This window comes from Pagrus major, chromosome 13, assembly GCF_040436345.1.
Source record: "Pagrus major chromosome 13, Pma_NU_1.0".
Classification (NCBI taxonomy): domain Eukaryota; kingdom Metazoa; phylum Chordata; class Actinopteri; order Spariformes; family Sparidae; genus Pagrus; species Pagrus major.
The window spans coordinates 4,270,935-4,292,985 of record NC_133227.1 but is presented as its reverse complement, the minus strand read 5'-3'; the positions used below and the strand labels follow the sequence as shown (position 1 = coordinate 4,292,985).

Here is a 22,051-nt window from a genome sequence, read left to right as displayed (position 1 = left end):
GCAGTATTATGCACCCAGACAGGTTCACACGTGTCACAAACACATGAGTTTTGTTTGTCTTGTTTTAAGAGGATGGATATGAAGCATGGGTGGTGTTAAAGAAGAATACTTTCACTTTAAGACTACGCAAAAATAGATTTCATAATACCACCAGGGGGTGATGTGTCCTACATGCCTCTTGTTTTTCTGAATTCATGCTCCAATCACAGCACCGGACAGGCACTCTCACATTTTCCGATGAATACTAATGTGAGTGATATAACAGCAGTGCATGTGGTGTTCTCATGATTTTTCAGTAGGTGTAGGTTTTAAAAAGGTAATTTCGAGAATGATTATTTCAACCTGTTTTCTATACAAATCAACTATGACTTTTGCACTGTTGGAACATAAAAACTGAATAAACTACGAGCTTTGCCCAGCTGTTTTAAGGCCAGGAAGTGTGACTATAACTCATTGTCATGTATGACACATAAAGGAGTGGCTGGTGGTTGGCATTTCACACTCACCCACCCAATCTGTTCACTTGAAGGGCTCATCTGTTCCAACACTCAGAGCACTTGATCAAAATACACTTCATGCTAGTGAATAATTTCATAAAACATTTCTTTATTCAAGTTGCTAATGACAACATTTCAGGAGTTAAAAAAGTGTAAAGTTCTGACTATTTTACACTATATACAAAATCAAAACATAAAATCATTTGTGCAATGTTGCCAATGTAGTAAACACTTGGTCTGATTATGTAGATTTCATGGTGGACTCTCTGGAAACAAATATTTAAGGAAGGCACCCATTCTCCTGTTTCTTCTCCAGCAGCATTCATACCCCTCTGTAAAGACGCATTATGTCACAGTTAAACGCGGTTTCTTACTTTTATGATTTGTCCCCTCTCGACTGAGGCTTTTAGAAAATTAAATGGGTGAAATATTAAATCTGGCAACAGCACAAATGGACAAACACTATCTGCACTTGTATAGGGTGCCATGAACAATGAGCCAAATACGTCTGGCTCCTCTCTTTAAAACTCTAGAGTCCATTTATTTAACATGAAAATGAATAACTTTTCACAATATTGATCTAAGGCAGCATTTCCAGCAGCAGCTACATGGAACTCCAGTCAAATTAGCACAAAAAAGTTAAAGTTACAGCAGTCATATACAACAAACCAGACTCGCTTCCATCAAACACACAGAAATTAAAGGGGAACGCCACTGATTTACACATCAAAGTCTGTTTTCAACTGTTGTACAAAAAGTTGTATTCTGATAGATTGCCCCTAGTGATGTCACTTGAGTCAGCGTTAGTTGGGGCTTAGTTTGAAAATGAAGACAATCTGGGGGTGTGGAGTTAGAAAGAAGTGAGCTTACCGAGCCTATGTAGCCCACTGCCCATCTCTGCCTGAAGCTAGCAGCTCGAGGCTAAATTAACCACGATAAGCATAACACAGAATCTCTGACTGAACATTGGTGGTGAAGTTGCATTGTAGGAAATGTAGGTAGCAGGTTTTGACAAGCAAGTAGACTGCATTGAATGAAAGAAACAATATCTCTGATTCGGCTGCATCGATTTTGATAATTTAAAAAAAAAGAAAAAAAAAGTCCATTGTGAGTATAACAATGTTAAAGGAGTGCAATGCCAAGTCAGTGCAGTTCTCTTTTATCATTTACTGTTATGTATTAAAGGGAAAGTTCACCTTAAAATCAATAACACATATTTTTCCTCTTACCTGTAGTGCTATTTATCCATCTAGATTAATTTGGTGCGTCTGTAATAGAACTAGAGGCTGGCTAACGAGGGTTGCTAACTTACAGCTTAACCTGGAAGATGCTATTAATGTTTATATCCCGTGCTGTCACAGGCACGAGCCTCTCGTCCATGAGTAGATGCAGGTTTCCTTCTGCAAAGTGATACAGAAAGAGGGCAGTTCTTGCATAAAACTGCTCACAACAAGGTCTGTGGATTATCTTGAGTAACTGGGTCATGATTTCTGGAAAGAGACATTGCTGTTGAGTTTTTCAAAAGAAATGTTGTCGCACCACAAGTTGAGCGGTATCAAGTTCCATTATACTAGAGCTCGACGGCTGATACCTCTGTTACTTGGCAACTCACACCCAGGTAAGAGGAAAAATATGTATTTTTTGATCTTGGAGTGAACTGCCCCTTTAATGTGATTCAGTAGTAATCGTAGTGCACTGAACTCCAAAAAAGTACAATAAAAAACATGTGACATTGAATCATGTAAATGAAGGGTAACAAGGAGGATGTCATAACCGGAAAGACAATTCTAATCAATCTAGTGTGTCCATTTAATCATCATCATCATCATCATCATCATCATCGTCGTCATCATCATCTCCCTCTTCGAGGCTTTCCTCTTCCTCATCATCTCCGCTGCTGGGTTCAGACTCTTCATCATCTGAACTATCAGCTTCTTTCTCCGGCATCACCATTTTCAGATGAACTGCCTCTTCGGGTAAACTGACGACACCAACCGCAAAACAAATTCAATCACACAGACACAAACATAAACAATGAGACAGGCTACTCATGGATATCTGGCCGCATGGAAAGTGTAGCAAATAAAGAAGCCCGTTGATCAACCTCAGGAAACCTCCATTAACAAAATAACAGAGAAAGAATACAATACCCAGAATCCTCAGCTCGAAACAAACCCAGCCACAGTAACCACACAGAATTTCTGCTTCCTTCCGCCGACAGAGACGACCACAACAAAACCAGTTCATGTTTCTCTGGAGTTTTAAAATTCTTTACCTGTATTCACAAATTAAAAGTGGCATATACTGTGAAGCAGTAGTTGTTAATGCAGCCCCTTCACACAGAGAAAAGTGGAGGGTTTTGCCCAGAAAATGACTCAATTCACGGCAGCAGTATCACGTGTGAAGTGCTCGTTGTGCCCTTTAGTGATGTTATCAATTTTTTGTTTGGAGGTGATGATTCAGTCATAAAACACATAATAAAACAACTAATGATTCTTAAAAAGCTGGTCATTCTATGATTATATGATAAAGGAGCAAATCAGTCACACCGCTGCTGTGAATCAAAGCTCGAAGCTGAAGAACAGCACTTGGTTAGAAAATCCCTCCATATTTACATCTCCTACCTACAGCTTAAAAATCTCTTAATTGAGTTAGCAATTACAATCACTGGCAACTTTTGGTAAAAACACGTAAAAGTATATTAAGATTTACAACAAATGGGAAGGGTGGTACTTATTATCTCTAATACTGAAGTAAACAAACAGTAATATCTGATAGGTGCACATTGGAGGAGCAAACATGGAAGAAAAAGGTGCCTTCCCACCCTCAGCTTTCTTTTGTCTTTTCCAGCAGAGTGGACCCAAACAGCCCGATCACACTCCACACCTGCCCCAAGAAGAAGAGGAGCAGAGTAGCTCCGGCTGTCTGGCCCTCACCACACGGTCGGGTCCTTCCACTCTTGCTCCCGTGGGCTCAGCTCAATGCCGTTGCCCATGTGCTTTCTCCTGCAGAACCTCACCGCCACGACGATACCGAGCAGGATCAGGATTGCAGCACAGGCGCCTCCGACTGCTGCTGCCAGGACACCGATCTCAGAGACGGAAGCTAGAAGCAACAAGGCCCAAAATCAGTGATAAGAGTGAAGGCTGAATGCTCCCTGTTGGGGAATTTGAGAAAACACGACATAGATAACACTGAAATGAAAAATAAAACAGTGTCCCATTAATTAAACACATTGTCCTTCACTTCACTACACACATCCTAATTTCTCAAGTTATCTTGAGCAAGACAGAGCTCCATATCCTACCTGTTCTGGGAAGACGAGGGCAAGAATAAGAAATAAAGCAAAAATAAGTTAAAAGCGCCTCCAACATTGCTATTTTGATGCTGTAGAAAGTCATGCAGTGCCGGCAGTCTGACCTTTGTTGACGACCGAGAGGACGATCTCTCCATTACTGCCGTGCACATCTGGAGGGTTGCGCACCTGGCAGGTGTAGGTGCCATTAAAGGTCGGGGGCACCTCATGCAGGGTGATGGAGACATCCTTTCTCGAAATATCTCCCGACCACACCGCGCGGTCTTTAAAACGGCCATGTTGGGGAGGGTACGGTACCTCCTGGTAGTAAAAGACCTGACACACACACGCATAATCTAGCAGCATTGCAGAGAGTTTATGACAACAAACTAAATTAGCAATCATCAGAAAGTTCGGCTGGTACAAAACTTATAAAACACAGCTGCTGTGGTGACTTCAGCCTCATATCCTGTCACATATCACTCTCTGAACTATCCCATTAACATATGAGTTTCATGCTATTCATATCTGTGGGCACCTCAGTGCTTTGCTGTGTATGTTGGCAGCTTCTTTTAAGTTTTGCAAGTGGAATAATGCAAACTAAAACTTGTAAAAGAGGGCAAATATATCAGTATTCCAAGGATATTGTTACAAGAATAGAGATGAGACAATGACCCGAACATGGTGTTATTTATCTGAAAATCTTCATGATCAACGGTTACAAGGCCCTTGATCATGATTGGATTTCATTAATAATGACATGAAATATACAACAAAGACACATTCCAAGCAATTTTATAAAAAAAACAGTTTCTACACACCGACTCCTCCGATCCCGAATTTAAGGGACGGAAGTTCCAGGACACCGAGACGGTCTGAAGTGACACTGAGTGAGTGGAAGAGAAGGTGCACTTCAGTCTCACATTTGTCCCGTTGACTGCTTCCACCTCACCCGGAGTGTAAATCTTTATTCCACTGACCCCTGCAATAAAGACAACCAAGTGAGAAAGAACACCTGTCAACATTAAAGGAGAAATATTTTGCTAATTGTCAGGTTCATATTTTTATTTTGGGTTACTACTAGAATAGGTTTATATGCTTAATGCTCAAAAAACATCAGTTTTCTCGTACTATCCAGCGCTGCAGCTCTGTAATCCCCACTATCTGAAACACTGTTTTGGCTCCTGTCTCTTTAAGATCCCCCCTCCTCAATACACACTGTCCTCTGATTGGTCAGCTCACACATGCCTGAGCCAGCATCGCTAACAACAACAGAGCAGCTGTGCTAAATCAGTTCTTACGTGCCAAATTGGTTGCTAGGCATAACTTATGCAAATGTGTGACATGGTGATGTGGTGTGATGTCATGGAGTCACGAAATTATAGGAGAGACTACTGACAAGGCGTTTCAGGAGCAGCGTTTTCTGCGGGAGAGAGCAGCTTCTGTTGTTTTTCTTTCCCCTGTAGGATCTTTTACATTCACATGAACCTATGTAAAACACCAAAGGAAAGGAAAAAGACAAAAAAGCATCCGTCTCCTTTATCATACACCTCCACCACGGCACTCAACACACAACAGTTACACTTCAATCCACCCAGGTGACTACGTTTCTTATTTCATTCGTCAGCCATTCATTAAACCATTCAAACAAAAACAGAGCTGTTCACACCACACATATCTCCAACTGTTTATTTAACACAGCAACGTCCTCGACAGTTCAGAGCAGAGTGACACAGAGCTCTGGTGTTCATTGTTTGTAGCTATAAACTGTAATCTATCAGTTTCTTGTGACGACAGCTGCTCACAATCTTTCTTACACCCACTGCTTGAGATTTTCCACTTTTCTACATGACTTCACTCGGTACAGCAAACAAGAGAGCAAATGATTCAAATAATCCAATGGTCGCTACGCATACTTTGGGTTAATGATTACATGTGTGTACAAGTACAGACACAAAAACACACTTATCTGAAAAAAGCAGGTCTGGATGTCTGGATGTATCTTATTAGTGACCTAAAACACTTTTACTTGAAATCTTGGTTAAGTTTGATACAGTATCTCCTTCAGGGGTACTGGTAAAGTTAAATAGTGGAGCTAAATCTGGATGACTGTCAGCCACAGTGATGGGCAGACCTGCAGATTCCTCCCGTGGATTAAAGCATTCCTGCTAATAAACCACAGATAAAAAGAAGCCAAGAATGTTCTGTAATCCCGGGGAGGGATGAAATAATGTTTATGATTGTAGATGAAAACTACATTAAACAGGATAACAGTATTTGGTAAAGACTAGGTCAATGTCTCTGTATGGAGAACCTACGGGCACATTGTCATAAAGCAATAAACATGCTTACTGACAGTGGATAACAAATAGAGGATAAGCCCCTTCAAAATAAAAGAACTTTCAATAAACCTGAAATGAGGGCACACAAAAGTGGCACAGCAAACAAGTTCAGGTATCAGCCAGAGAAACATCTTTTGCAATTTTCCCTCAAAAATTGTAGTCTTACTGTACTTTTTATTCAATTTGTAGTGTGCCATGCATTTATCTACTTTTCATTCGTTGGTCACTTGATCTGTTAAATCCACATCAGTTTCCACTGAGAATTGTTTCTTTGTCTCATTCCTGAAAACTTGTTCAGTTCCAACATTATCAGTTCCTCTTATTGGTGCACACTGCACACAGAAACCTTTGACCAGGATGCAACTTTTTTTTCTCCATCACGAGACATGGAAGGAAAAGGAAGTTGGTTGTCTTGGTTTATCTGACAGAACCTGGCGACAAATGTTAAATTTATATAATATTTATTTCAACCAAGACTGGCATTACAAACAATATGCAACAGGAGGGTGCCGTCTGTGAGTATTTTAGGGGCGAGGGCTGCTTTCCCTTTAGCAAGTAAATACTACGGCTGCTCGCTTATTTATTGAACTTAAAAAACAAAACACATTTTTTAAGTGTATTTCCTTGAACGTTAAATATAATTCAACTAAACATAAATACATTTTAAAAATGTCTTCAAAAATCACCCAGCCCTATCCAACACCTCCTGCAGCCTTAGCGGTTTCTATTTTTCCTTGAATACCTAAACAGTAAACAGATGTTGTGCAAATATGATGTAAATATTTTCCCATGTAATCTATTTAGGATCATATTTCTTAGATTTAGTCTGAGTACTTTGTTAACATGAGTGATTAATAAAAAACACTACATTGCTTTTTGGTGACTATTTTTCTTATATTATCATGTTAGTTCCTGCAGACACTGTGATGGATACCTTTGAGTTCGACAGTACAGTATTTGCCTGACACAGATTGCGCAATAAAACTGAATCAACCCATAAAACCTGTGTGAGCTTGTGTCAACAAAGTTATCAGGAAGTGAATGATAAAGGAATGAGATGAATAAGCAGAATCAAAACTGGAGTCAAGTCAAGTCAAGTCTCTTTTAGTACCACATGGCGAGGCTGGTGGCATTAATCTCAGCACAAACATTAAACACATACTGCATATTCATAGCATGTTTGATATCTGACTACAAGTCGCTACTGTAGATGTTTATAATGTAAATAAATGGTTTTAAATCCAACTGTTAACATATGTTACTATTCTAACAATATACGCTATTATGTTGCCAAATTATTTCCAGTGGCGTTTAGCTAGGAACTGTAGCTCATACACATCAATACTTAAATTTCAATTCTTCCGTAATATCTTCCACAATGGAAAGAGCCCAAGGACATTATGAATCATTATTTGTGTTACAAAGCCTTCTCCATGTTATCATTCCACTGTCGTGTCAAGAAACTACTTATCAGACATACAACCTTAAATATAACTCTACGGTAGTGACACTTTCATGGTAGGTCTTCAACCTAAAATTTAAACATCGACAATCTCTGCAATAGATTCATCTGTAATTGCACTAAATGGAAAGCACTGTGTAGCCTTATAATCCAGCCCACCACACCCGGTGTTTCCAGGCTTGCCTGTCCAAACAGCTCCTACACATTCACAACTGGCAGACTAATGAAGCAAAACAAAACCTGATGCCAACCAGCAGACAAATGGTATGTCTTCTTCAAGGCCAACATACTGTATGTCAGCGCTCACTTGTCACGCAGTTGGGCCAGAATTTACACTAAATGGCACTAAAATGAGCACTGAATTCAATCCATTGTTGGCGTCTCCAACAGTCCAATCAATGGAATCTATTGGCACAAGAATTAGAAAAGTGATTTGTGTCCTCAAGTTATAAAGCATTTACTCTAACTACTACCACCATAGATTAGTGCCTTCATACACAGTACAAGCTTCAGTCCCCATATTTATTAATTTACATCAGCATCACCATCAGGTCCATCAGAGTGGTTTCCCAAAATCAATCAAATAATGGCATCTATACCGGTGCTGTGCATTTTACTAAAACACTAATATATTACACAAATATAGTTGTTGACCTCTTAAGACTTGCCGAACACAAGAAATCAACACAAATACACTCTGACAAAATGAAACTGTTTAGCACACAGAGGTGCCATCGTTAAATTGTTGATCTGGGCGGACAAAATGAGAGAAACAATAGTCCTGCTGTAAATACCAATACTTCCTGTCAGTGGAGTAGATCCAACTCAGTGGTTATTCACGCAGAACTTGACTAGACTGGAGTGTTTTATTGCCCTTTAGGGAGGGATCTTTGCTAGTCCTCCAGTATTATCCAAAATGAATGCCTTCCTGAGTTTCGAGACTTTTCCAGGGTTAGGGTTCAGGGTTCAGGGTTAAATCGGACTGATTCTGCAGGAATTCAAGCTGTAGCCTCGTGTTACATTGATTATCAAACCTCTAGTAAAGCTGACACATGCTAGTAATTAATAATAAATTAAAGGATCACTTGCATCTGTCTGATTCACTGTAGCAGCTGCTTGAATGTTTCCTCGACTTTAAAAGTTGCAATATGTACAATTTTTTACTACTGAAGTTAGCATGCTAAGCGGCTAGCGCGTCCTGTCCTGGTCCAAAGCTCCCTTGCGAGCGTGATGTCATCTGTGTTTATGTCGGTGAAGTTGGCTCGGTGGATCTTGCCCGAGTTTCCGACTTGGATGACAGTATAATTGCACTTTCACACATCAGAGGTTGTTTTTTCCCCCCAAGTGCGATGGTTAGCAGCAGTTAGTGGTTACCCTGGTGGTATGCTGCCCCCTGTTTGTTTGGAGTATGAATTCGACAGGACTCCAGTTCTTACATACTGCACCTTTAAACAACGGACACCCATTTTTCTGCCGATCAATAGATAGTTAGATGTTACACTATAATGAGCCATTACATTTAGGTGAATAGTATGTTATGAAACATTTCAAATACTGGACTAGATTTGATTATTAAAAGAGGAAATAATAATATAAATGTATGATGAATGATGTTCGTGGTCTGCCTTGTAGCCCACAGAAACAGAAAACAATTGAAAACACACTGCTGAAAATGTGTGTGACTGACAGTGATGGCCAGTTATGGATTTATTGTTGATCAGTAGTTCATCATGTCTTTTTTTTTTATTCTTCTATATTCTCTGTCACAGTCAGGTTTTGCATGTTGCTGAACTGTAACACAAAAGATATATAATGTCATGTGTATATATAAATAATGGTGTAACAATCCAGCATAATCATTGACTTTACAGTCAACAGCAGTGACACACACGAAGCCAAACGTCTGTATGGGTATGTGCACAGTGTGACCCCGATACTACACAGCCGCACTACTTTTTACATGTGTCCTACTTGCTGGTAAGAGTATTCATGTTACAGGTCGGTGAAACTAAACAAGCTCCTACAGACTTCGTCATGTTTCTTTGTTGGGTCCAAAATTCTCGCTTCGACTCTGTTTTTCGAAGACATAATGAGGTGTGCTCCCCTCTCCTCTCCTCTCCACTCCACTCCAGGAAGTTGTTGAAACTCACCTGGCAGCACGAATCCTCCCAGGAGAAGCAGAAGCCATATCCGATACATAGGAGGATAAAACATGGATACTGCCTCAGCTCCGGCCGGTTAAATCCTGTGTAAAAGTCCCCTCATGTACGTGTGTTATTGAACGGAGTCGGGAGCGCAAACGTCGAAGTGGACCGTCGAGACTGAGGAGACTTTATCTGTGAATCTGCGCTGCGGAGGTGGAAATGTGAGTCAACCTGCGCACACACCTGATGGGCGGTGTTCACGGCCTCCCTCACTTCTGGCTCGACTTGTTTGTCATTCCTGCTCACTCAGCTCCACCTCATCACCCCAACGTCTTATCACAGGCGTGCACCTTCAGTTTGTGGTGACAGTCAAGTTTATTGTTTGATTATAAAGTTCTGACTGTTGACTTGTTTCCATCTTGTGGCCAAAAAGTATCAGTCTTCATTCAAGACCAAAGGTCGACGTGTTGTGTTCAAGCGCTGTGGGAAATGCATGAAATTGTTTATTTTGTATAACAGGCGTAGTAATTGTGTTAGCAGCCAAGAGCTTATTATGACTTCCTGAATGCTTCTGAAGAAAAAGAGATACTTTAATTAAGGCAAAGGTTTTGTTTTCTGTTAATTGTCTCAACTGTCACATATAAATATGACATATCTCTGTACATTTTGAATTCGTGGTGGTTTGTTACTACTCCTCACCAGATATGTTCGAGTAAAATATTCTTCTTGGGCTAATAACTTGTGTCCTCATTTGGTTTTACTAAAGAAAAGTTCAATTACTTTTTGAAATGTCACCTAGGCCCTCCCTCTTTGAATCTATAAATAAGCAAAAATGTTTAATTTCAAATGTTTATCTGCTGAGATGTCTCCTATGTCACCAAAAAGTCACCAAAAAGATAATTCTCAGTGTCTGGGCACTGAAGGCGTCATGTTTCCTCACCATGTTTGTGCATTTAGAAACAAATGAAACTAGTTATGACATCACAAATTGTCTTGTAGCTGAATGTGTTATCAGACTGAAGATATGATGAAAAATGTTCCCTCTTCAGCCTTGTAGCGTAAGAAAAACAAGAAAAACGACAATACGCTAAACATATTTTTGTGCGGAGCGGACTTTATCAACCCACAGCACTTTGTTCCACAACATTTTGGCCTTATCCAAGTATTACATGCTGAAGACATTATCTTTTGTGATTAGGCCACATGTTATCCTTCCTCTAACATTAACAGTAGTGACATTAACACCATCTCTCTATCTTACATTTCTTATTAGATGCAGGCAGCATGGAGTCTTTTCATAGCTTTCTCAGGCTTTGTGCGACTCAGTTTGGTGACGTCAAAACACCCAGCAAAGCAAATAAATGGTGATTTTTAAAGGCACAGTATGTAATTTCTGCCACTCTCGGTCAAAGCAAAGCAAAAAAGATTTGACAAATGGTCCAGTAGGTAAACAAACAGTCTTACAACTGTATGAATCAAGCATGTAACCTGTTGTAGTGCTCTTGAGCATGACACAGATCACCTGCCTGCTCCACACTTCAGAATGTTCCTAAAGAGATCAATAACTAATTTATTTTAAAAAGACCACTAACACAACAGGCTCAGTCAGATTTTCATCCCATCAGAATATTTATTTACAGGTAAAAATGACTCATCTGTCTGTCTGCTTGTGTTACATATGATTTCAGCACCCGTCAAACTCCTGCACCAAACAAACCCAGGAACCAGTCAGGTAGGTTGAAACCTGCAAAGGAAACAAAGAGGGAGACAGAGTTAGAGAGCAGTAGCCTGAAGATGTGTCCCGGTCCGGCAGACTCGTCTTATTGAACTTTTGGCTTATTATGGTGACAGTCAATCGCAGCCTTTCATAGACCAGAACTAACAGTGCATTCAGGCGGTAGAAATCTAGTGTATCTCTAAAAACTTGCCCTTACAGGACCATCAAATTGTGTCACATAATGACAGAAAGTGTCACTGGGGATGTAAAATAGCCTACCAGGCTTGTTGACGACTCTGAGGTTAACCTCTCCATTAATGCCATGCACGTCTGGGGGGTTGAGCACCCTGCAGCTGTAGGTACCATTAAAGGCCGGGGACACCTGCAGCAAGGTGATGGAGGCTTCTTTTTTCTCAAGATCCCCTGACCACACCAGATGTTCTCTAAAGTGCCCTTCAGAGGGCGGAAATGGCCTCCCACTGTAGTAGAATATCTGAAAAATCAAAATCCAAATTTCCAGACAATACACTGTACATATTTAAAGCCCCTATCCAGGGCTGAATAAATAACATAGAAACACAATAAAAAAGAAAAAGTCCAGTGCCACACATACCGCCTCCTCATGTCCTGGATGAGGGGGTCGGAAGTACCAGGCCACTGAGACGGACTGTAGTGACACAGGAGCACTGGAATTGAAGATGCACTTCAGCTTCACATCTGTCCCATTGACTGCTTCCACCTCACTCGCAGTGTAAATGTTCATTCCACTGACTTGTTGAACCCCTGGAGAAACAAAAACATGCAAGCTCATACACACAGACCTGCGGCGGCAAACGCAAATTAACTAATATTTCATATTTTTATGAGTTTGCCAGTTTTATCCTTCAATTTTGGAACAATTCATTGAACTTATCGTTTAATACTTGAGAGAAAATGACCCAGAGTCCCACATTTCTTGTGTTCCTTGTCTGTAGCTAAAAATTGAGAGTTTAACAGCTCCTTGTGCATAAAGGTCTCTAGTTGGACAGTTTTGCAATTTTACCTTCACATGAATCTAAATCAGTGTACGTTTGAGAATAATGCAACAAACTCTGGTTAATGATTGTATGTGTGTTTGGGTACAGAGGGACAACTGGAGACTGGTCAGCCTTTTTTATTTGCACACCCATGAAATTCTGCATTTGCGGCTCAAACCGGTCCGTTACCGGTTTGAGCGTTACTGACAGTTTGACATTTCTTGTGGAGACTGGAGAACAATGAGTTTTTTTTTCCACACACTCAATTGTACAAGTAGGCACACAAAGTGAAATGGTTTGTTATGGTCTCAAGAAGATTGTGCAAAATTAAGTAGTTAAAAGGGGGAAAAGGAGCAAATGTAACAGTGCAAATAAATAACCGACAATAATGGTACAAATTAAAAATAAAATGACACTACTTCTGTTGTGAACAAAACTATTGTCATGTAAGTTTTCAAAAGAATGTAAACTCACATGCATCTTGCTGTCATGCAGTGTTACTGTTTGCATTATTGAAGACTGAGGTTGTTCAAACTCACTTGGCACCGAGATTCCCCCGAGGAGAACAAATAGCAGAACCATCTGACACATGATATTAAACATGCTACCTAAAAATCGCTTAATTGGAAATTAGTTAATTTGAAGATTCCTGACAGCTCCTCACCACAAACCCTGAGAAATGAATATTAATGGTGGAAATATTGTATGTTTTGCAGTTCTTGGTGGGCGGAGCTACATTAAGCCCATTGTTAACCTGTTATTATACGGTACATTCAGGGCCTGTCTACACATGAGCTGTGGGAAAACTACCCGGACTGTTTCGTTATTGTCTCATCGTGGAAATGCTCGGATTAACAAATGTCTTAACGCACTTGCACAGCTCAAATAATAGTCAGTTAATGCAAGAGTTATCTGTTTTTCAATTGCACAACAACAGCAGATATTACAACATTTAGGCACTGTACACACATGTCAACAAGGGCCAACTTCAATCAGGAGAAACAGAGGCAATTCAACTACAGCCGAAGAAAGATAGATATCTTGTAAAATTCTTACATATGAGAATTCAAATGGAAAGATTTTAATAGTCTAGATGAAGAGTTTTCACTGTATTTAATCTCCAATTTGAAAGAGATTGCTGCTTAAAACACAAACTTCTGAGACACAACACACATCAGCTCTAGAGGCAGGTTATGGATGAACTATGAAGATTTCAGAGCTTCTTGTTCCAGGCTCCGTCTCAGTACTGTGCATGCTATAAACCATAAACCTGTCAGTGATGTTAATGCATTATAAAAACGATTTAGAGGCACTGTTAAATTAAGCCTATAGGACTATTTAGATATGCATAACAAAGAAAACTCTGAAGAAGAGAGAAGAAGAAGCAGATAAAACTTCTCAGGCGTAAAAAACAAAACACAATTAAAAATGAGGCTATTAAACAAGTGTCATTGTAAGTTTATTCCACTTCATGTATCATTAAAAGAAGGCTGCCTGCAGCACACAAGCTGTTGCCAGTCACAAAAGCATTACATAAATGGAAAAACAATCGAAATTGACAGCATTAATAACTTACGGTAGTTGAGTAATTACATTAAAAAAAAAATTAAGTAAATGTGAACAGAAAATTCTTATAAAATTCCCTTTGGTTTTATTTTCAAGCATACACTGATTATTCCCTACAAAATAGATAATAAGATGCTGCTTCTGGTGTTTCCCACAGCACTGGAAGGGAACATTTGATCTAACGTGACCATGATGCATTGCGATCAGCTGACACAGCGGGCTCGGATCAGAGATGACTGTGGCTGTGTTGAGATTGGTCACGAGTGGAAGCGAGAGATCATTTTACAGTATGTGGTCCAACAAAGATGTCGGCAGTGCTTTAGCTACGTTTTCTGCGCTTAAAGATAGCCTCCCAACTCAGAGGCATTTTTCTTCATACTGGTATCTGACACGACTGAATATATTTTACATATCGGAAAATAATTTGTTGTTTAATACAGTTTAATATATTTGTCTGTGAAGTTTTTAAACGCATTTCCGAACCAACCCATAATTCATTGCGGGGCTGAATGTAAGGGCGTTTAATGCCCTGCGATTAGCCTTTCAGGAAAGAGCACCTATAATCTGTGTGCCGGACTCAAACGACATCAATAAATAACAGAAGGTAACATTAGCACTGTTTCGGTTTATGGTAACGTGACAATGATTAGCTAGGGTTAGCTATTGTTGTGATGTGTTGCCTAACAGGATACTCTCAGGGTAAAATTCCCCAATTTTGTAGCTCACTGCAGGCCTTCCGCCGGTGTTGCGCCTGATGGCAGCAGCTCGGCGCTCTCCTCAGAACAGACTCTCTGCAGTTTGCCTTCTTGACACACCTTTTGTTGTCTCGTCTAGCTAGAGTCAGCTAACGGCTGCTAGCGAGCATCACCCGCCTCGTTTACCCGACAGCGGCGAAGCGAAGTTGGGTCAAAATAGTTATTCTGAAGCCGAGGGAGCCGACGAGAAGTGACGGCCAGGTAGTTTGTCTTTTAACTTGAGAGCGAAGTAATTTCCAGAAATTTCCATATGAACGACGGGCGTGTCAAACGTTAAGTGTCAGAGATGCAGCCATAACAGTCCATAGTCATTAGCCGGCTAGCTAGCTAGCCAACAAGCTAACGACAGATAAACAGTAACCAAGCGGATTTAATGCGATCTGCGCTGTGATCCATAAGCACCAGATTTGAAAGCGAAAGTAGCCCACATCCGTATTAGGCCAGTCTGTCTGCTCCTGAAACGCTAATCTGCTGCAGCACAGCGATTGTTTCTGCTAGCTGGTGCTGATGCTCTCCTCCTTAAACTATAACACGAGCCCTTCCTCTTTACATAAGCGTGTCTCTGTTGGGCTATGCATTGTTTTAATAGTGTGTGATAAGCGGTGTTGGCTCTTGCAGGATGAGTGGTGATGAACTGAACCCAGCTGCAGTGCCTCAGCCGGTGGAGGATGTGCAAGGAGATGGACGGTGGATGTCACAGGTTGGTGGCATTTATTATTACTGTGCTAGATATTCATGTTTCATTTAAAAAATACCATATTTCCTCCTTATGTATGCACAAGCAGGCTGAATGCATTTTACCAGCTGGAAAATTGACATTATTTGTCAAAGAGTTTGTGTCATTCTTGGCCTCTCCCATGCTTTTACATGACATCAATAACACATCAGTTGAAAAGAGATGTAAACAAAACTCCACAGCTGGTTTGTAAGAATGTATGACTTTATGCTTAGATGCTTTATTTATTGATCTCTATTTACTATACATTTATAAGACAACAATTACACATTAGATAATTAATTTGTACTCATTGATGTTCATGATTGAGCTGTGATCGTGAGAATGATTTCAAATGAAGGGACACAAGCTAGATCTGCCCAATATTGTGATATTCTCAATAATGTTAGTGATAAATGTAGCGTTTGTTATATTAGCAGAAAATCAGGCTACACAACAAGGTGAAAACAATGATATTGTGAGTATTTTTGTGTGATGTGGGAAAGATGATTTTTGCATCACAAAGTTGTCATTGAAAAATCAATTTAAAAAAAAAAATCAATTAAAATCATGAAGAAGTGACATTTGTTGCAGTCTGTAACAAACAATGTTTTCTCACAACTGGAGAACAACATTTGTAGGTCAGGACATCCCTGCAGTACTACAGTATAATGCTCTTTTGTCACAGATTTCACTTTTATCAGAGTATTAAAGCTTCTTGTGGTTTGAATATTGCACTTGGCCAATTTGCTATATCAATTGTATTTTGATTAGTTGTGCAGCCAGACTTTTATTCCTTTTAAGAGCAGCTTGCTAGCTTGCTTAGCTCAACACCTTCTGATAGGTCTGTGCAAGGTTAATCCTCCAGAGCTAATAGGGCTGAAACAGTCTGCAGACACGTCCTTCGTGTGATGAAATGGAATTGACATGGAAGGCTGAAAAGTACCATAGCGCAGCTAAAATCGAGAAAACTCAGAACACAAAGGTGTTAACTCAGACTGAAATGCGGAATTAAGAACAGATTAAATTGTATTGTTTTCTGTGAATGAATGTAATGTCTTTGTGACAAGGTTGTGTTTTTTTTTGTTTTTTACAGCACACAAGATTTGTGCTGGAGTGTAAGGATGCTGAACCAGATGTGCTTTTTGTGGGGGATTCTATGGTACAACTAATGCAGCAGTTTGAGGTGAGGTTCTACACCTGGACATTTAACTGCTCACATGGCAGTAGCATCTTCATTAAATATTTTTCTAAATCTAAATATTTTTGCACAATACTCTAGATGCAACTTACTGATTAGCATGCTTTGCTGTCAGCATCAGTGTGTTATTTGATATTAGTCGCACAAGTATGAAATTCTCGTATAAAATGCAGGTCTCTGATCTCCTGTCTGCAGGTCTGGAGGGAGTTATTCTCTCCTCTTCATGCGCTCAACTTTGGGCTTGCAGGGGACACCACCTGTAACGTGCTGTGGAGGCTGCAGAATGGAGAGCTGGAGAACATCCGTCCCAAGGTGAGACAAGGCTATTATTCACCTCTCACACACATCATTTTACATCTCAGGTGCAGAACAAACTCTCGCATACACAATTCACTTCTGTTTTCTTGAAAACACCATGTGCTCACAACTTGTATCTCAAGGTAGAACAATGTGTGCAATGTTTATGTGTGTAGCTGCCCCTGACCTCCTCCTACAGAGAAAGACATTTGGAAAATATCATAGTTACAACGTGTTGTATTCCCCTAACTGTGCTCATTGACTGTGCTACTGATACAGACATAAGGGACAGCTCACATTGCTGACCCATTATCTGAAATGTAAGAACTTATTCTTTAAAAAAAAAACAACTAACGGGATGTTGCTTAGTATCTACTGTATGTCATGCTTTGATCAAATTTCAGGAGATTAAAGTGTGCTCAGTGAAAATGAAAGTGTCTGTCTGTGTTTTTGTCCAGGTGGTGGTGTTGTGGGTAGGAACCAACAATCACGAGCACACAGCAGAGCAGGTCGCTGGAGGAATTCTTGCGATTGCACAGCTGCTCACCTCCCGCCTCCCCAAAGCAAAGATAGTTGTACTGGTGAGTAGTTCACATTCATTTAGTGAAACACTGACATGAAAGGTTGAAGCACAAAACTGTTAATGTGATGAACATCGCAGGATATAGGGTATAACAGAGTGTCCATGCCCCGAGGGTTCAATTGGAAATTCTAACGATAGGCCAGTAACAGCTAATAGCTAATAGTTTGGTGTTTAAGTCAGATTTAGGCTCTTTTACCCTCAAGGATGTTTTGATTTAAAAAAGAAAAGAAAAGAAAAAACTATCAAGGTTAGCTTTCAACACATTGACTTTTATATGTATGACTGAAAAATATTTTTGCATTTCTCAGAGTTTGCTACCTCGAGGCGAGCGTCCAAACCCGCTGAGGGAGAAGAACGCGACTGTTAACGGGTTCCTGCGCCAGTGGCTACCGCGCTTGGGCCAGGCTCAGTACCTAGACGTGACCGGGGATTTTGTCCACTCTGATGGAACCATCATCCCACAGGACATGTTTGACTTCCTCCACCTGACGTCGACGGGCTACCGCAGTGTGGCGAAGCCCCTGAGCGACCTGCTGCTTCAGATACTGGAAGAGACGCCGGAGGAGAGACGGGCGTCGCTGGTTTGAGGGCCGCGGCCCAGCAGCACATTTATCCAGAGGCATGTCTCACCCGCTGCTGCTGCGGGGAGACGGGGGAGACATGTCCCTGGTATCTGCAGGAGGAAGGGCTCACTCATTGGGGGGGAGAGGCACCCCGATGTGAGTGGGCCCACGAGGGGTGTGGGATCACATTTATGAGCGGAGGGTTGGGTGTGGAGGGGTGCTGAAGAGGGAGAGAGACCTCACTACAGATGTAGACACTTTGATTGCAGGAAAGGATTCGCCAAACTACTCTGAGTGATAAACTGAGATCATGTGGGACTGCAGTGGCGCACAAACACACACACACATCAGTCTTGGCCTATACAATTTGTGTTTCCCTTTGTCACCTATATCACATAGATATGACGCAAAACAAAAACACAATCAGTTTTGTTCGATGTCTGTTCAGTGCACTAACTTTATCCAACATTGTACAATGTTATGAGTCTGACCAGTGTGTTACAGAGCGGTGGTTTCCAGGCTGGGGGTCAGTGCCCCCCAAAACCTGTCACACAAAATTCTGCTTATTTAGCCTGACAAATTAAATCTGAGAAGTAAAAATCACTCTCAGCTCTTGCTTACTTTTAAGGGTCCACGAGTCAAAAAGGTTGGGAACCACCGCCACACAGGCGCTACTGCAGAGATGTACTCGATGTTATGCAGTGAGCAACATTTAAAATTACTCTCACTATTAGACACTTCTGCTTAAAGCATAACCATGTCAAGCAACTGGCATATAAAATCATTTACGTAAATCCAGTTCTTCATATGTACTATTTCATATACTCAGCTAGACAAGGAGCACTTAGCCTGCTAAATGTTTACCTTTGAACTCAGTGTGTGACTATTTAGATGTCTTTTGAAACTGTACATCGATATAAAAAAATAGATCAGTGTCTATGTGGAGAGTTAACGAGACCACACATACTGCAGATCGCTACTTCATTCCTGTTTGACTGCATGCATGTCTTAGGACAACCTTTGGTGTAGCGCTTCGGCCAACGCTTGTGTATTAAATTAGTGAATATCAGTTAAAATCATGCATTCATTCGTATTAATTAGCGATGTTAGGCTGTTGTTGATAATCTGCACTGGTCTTCCACAAACTTCCAGCTCTGATGCTTGCGTGCACATCACATCCAGCAGAATTACATTTCACCATTTCCAGATAAATCTACTGTGAAATTTCATTTAAATGTCTAAAAAAACTGTAGATGACACACTTAAAATGTTTTGTATTGCTGAATGAAGTCCTGCCAACGTTTTAAAATTGTGCTGCTAACGACTTCTTGACTGTGTCCTTGGTATCTGTTGAAGGATATTTAAAAAAAAAAAAAAAATTCAACACATCCAGTCCTCCTGCCTTCACCTCACGTTGCTAATCGTAAGACGAGTTATTCCTGATTAAAAAATACAGATAAATCTTATTCTACGTCTGTATTTCACACTAATATATCCAAATATCCACAGTCAGACTTTGACTAGCACAGGCTCTCTCTCCCTCTCCTTCCTGAATCCATGGATATACAGTATTTCCTCTTAGAAGCACCTCTTTATTCTGTTTCTCACCTCCTCTTTTTTTCTGTCCCTGTTGTATTTGTAGTCGACTCTCGCCCAGCCCTGCCGCCCCCGGGACCTGACATCTCCACATGGTATAGTTAACTGAATATTTTTAGGAATTAAAAGTAGCCACGTGGTGAAGCTACTGAACACAGTTATACTGAATATTGTCACGCTAAATGCTAAAAAGCAATCGCAGGTCATGTAAAGAAAAACCATTCGTCTGTGAGCTTATACTGAAAGTCTTTTGTCAAGCATCGAATTACTGCTGTCTTAAGCTCTGCACGTTTGCGTGCCGTGTTAAATATAAATAGTGTATGTGTGTGTGCCTTAAGTGTTCATGGGGACGGCTGTGTACAGTATGTCTGGTAAGTTGGAGGTATGAGTGTCTAGAAGTGACCCCAGTTGTATATAAGACGTGGAGCTTGAGAAAGATGTTTGAGGGGGTTCAGATTGTGTCTTGTGCGATACGGCATTTGCACTGTTTTGGCTCATTGTCACGTTATTAAAAGCATTCCAATAAAAAAATTTAAAAAATCGAAAAAGAAACAAAGATCCAATCATGTGTCCGAGTTTCCATTTGTTTTGTGCAGCCCTGTGTGTTTTCTATACTCGCCAGCAGAGGGAAGCATTTTATCAGAGAGCTAAATTGAGTCAGACACTAACAAGGCTCACTGCTTGTTCCACGCCTCCTCTCTTTCAGCCAGAGAGATCCTCATTGCCTAATTAATCTGCTCTCACCAAATTAAAATCTCTAATGTTGTAATAATTCACCAACAGCACTCGGAGGCAGTGTAGACTCATGTTGGGACGTCCTCATTAAACATTTAGTAAGCCGTGCTGGATTGTATGTGATTGGTGGCCACTTGTAAAATACTTGGTTAATAAACCATTCGCTCACTTTTGATGTCGCTCTCATTAATTTCTATCTGTGACCCAAAACTGCCCCAGCGTAGCTAAAATAGTTGGTCCATCTGGAGGCCCGGACTGTAGACTGTCGACTGAGTGTGAAGTCTGAAGCACGGTTAACACACTGAGCTCAAAACAAAACGTAAACTCATTTACTGAGGACTGGCTTCAACCTATGACAGGGTTCATACAAAGTCTTCAAAGTTCAGAAAATGCTTAATTTTAAATGTTATGTTTTCAAAATATGAATATAATACTTGAAAAGTACCTGGTGTCTCATCAGCACAATCGCTCTATTCAACAAAAAGGGGCACAATGTAGTTCTGAAGAAGAAATTCAAACTCAGATTTGTAATATTTACAATATTAATGAGGTAATAATAGAAACTCGTAAATATTTATTTTTTCCCTAACTGAATAAACAAGCTGTTCTCAGAGAAAAAATAAGGTCCCCAGAACACTGTTTGAAGTTAGAAAGTGGCAGGGTCCGCCAAATATAAACAAAGTAAAACTATGAAATTGTGTTGTCCTTTAAGGTCAGTTTGTTTATTCAGTCACAAAAGAGTTTATTGAATTGGTTTCGGCATTAAAAAAAAATCAGTCCTATGATTAAAGTTTCTTCCCCAAAAACTACATAGTGCATCTTTAATATCTGAAACTATCACATCATCATATTTGTTGTTGCCTGCAAGAATTACATAATCGGATACATTTTTGCAATCACATTTATAGTTTAGATGCAATGATAAAGGTTTCTAGAGTCTGAAAATCTTTTGGTTTATGTACCTTGAAAGAGTTTGAAAAGTGCTTGAATTTTCCTTATAAAAAGCTGTAGGAACCCTATTGAGTTCATGTGTCTGACACCTGAATGATTGAGGAATTTAAGCTGTTATTTTTACTAGTTTTTCCATCTTAAGAGTCATGATGCAGTAAAAAAGAAAAAAAAGAATTAAGAAAAACAATCTCTGACTCATAAATCTGCATTCTTATTACCTGAAATCGTAAAAGGAAATTTATGAAGGGCACTTTCCTGCGTCTAAAGCACATATGTTTAGACTGCAAGTGATCTAAATCTAAACGTCCACTTCATGTTTTCAGGAGCCTTGAAAGTAGGCGCGCAGACTATGGATAAATATTTAACTCCTTCGTCTATCAGCGCACAGCTTGAAAATGGGAAATGATAACTTTCTAATACCAACAGGCACTAACAGAGACAGCATGTTAGCTACAGTACACCCTGATAAAATTTAGATCTGGCCTTGTGTGTTGTTCCTGCTCCATTGACCTGTTTAAAATCTGGCCTCAGTTCAGTATTAACAAGCTGGGCAGTGTTGGGAGTCTGTACCACTTGGCATGTGAAGGGCCTGTATGAACGGAGCAGGCAAGAGGAA

General features: G+C 40.3%; 3 protein-coding genes across 8 annotated transcripts; 1 reads left to right on the top strand and 2 right to left on the bottom strand.

Moving 5' to 3' along the window:
- Positions 1–586: 586 nt before the first annotated feature.
- On the bottom strand, positions 587–9,825 carry mpzl2b (myelin protein zero-like 2b). The gene is made up of 4 exons (XM_073478808.1): positions 9,747–9,825; positions 4,614–4,774; positions 3,918–4,128; positions 587–3,602 (listed from the first exon to the last, which is right to left on the bottom strand). The coding sequence occupies exons 1-4, from the start codon at positions 9,808–9,810 to the stop codon at positions 3,430–3,432; spliced, it is 609 nt and encodes a 202-aa protein (XP_073334909.1). The 5' UTR covers positions 9,811–9,825; the 3' UTR covers positions 587–3,429.
- A 65-nt stretch (positions 9,826–9,890) lies between these two features.
- Positions 9,891–20,289, top strand: pafah1b2 (platelet-activating factor acetylhydrolase 1b, catalytic subunit 2). 5 transcript variants are annotated; one of them, XM_073478803.1, is made up of 6 exons: positions 9,891–9,961; positions 15,413–15,494; positions 16,606–16,695; positions 16,906–17,022; positions 17,466–17,588; positions 17,899–20,289. In XM_073478803.1, coding segments are annotated over exons 1-6 (693 nt in total). In that variant the 5' UTR covers positions 9,891–9,959; the 3' UTR covers positions 18,178–20,289. The 5 variants fall into 5 exon arrangements, with proteins under 5 accessions (XP_073334904.1, XP_073334908.1, XP_073334906.1 ...); XM_073478807.1 differs by lacking the exon at positions 9,891–9,961 and adding an exon at positions 14,305–14,326; XM_073478805.1 differs by lacking the exon at positions 9,891–9,961 and adding an exon at positions 14,319–14,643.
- Positions 11,346–13,150, bottom strand: LOC141007692 (myelin protein zero-like protein 2). Of its 2 annotated transcripts, none has more exons than XM_073480077.1 (4): positions 12,948–13,150; positions 12,071–12,240; positions 11,737–11,950; positions 11,346–11,484 (listed from the first exon to the last, which is right to left on the bottom strand). In XM_073480077.1, exons 2-4 carry the CDS (start codon positions 12,218–12,220, stop codon positions 11,435–11,437), a joined length of 414 nt encoding a protein of 137 aa, XP_073336178.1. In that variant the 5' UTR covers positions 12,221–12,240; positions 12,948–13,150; the 3' UTR covers positions 11,346–11,434. The 2 variants fall into 2 exon arrangements, with proteins under 2 accessions (XP_073336178.1, XP_073336177.1); XM_073480076.1 differs by having other exon boundaries at positions 13,013–13,149.
- Positions 20,290–22,051: the final 1,762 nt, after the last annotated feature.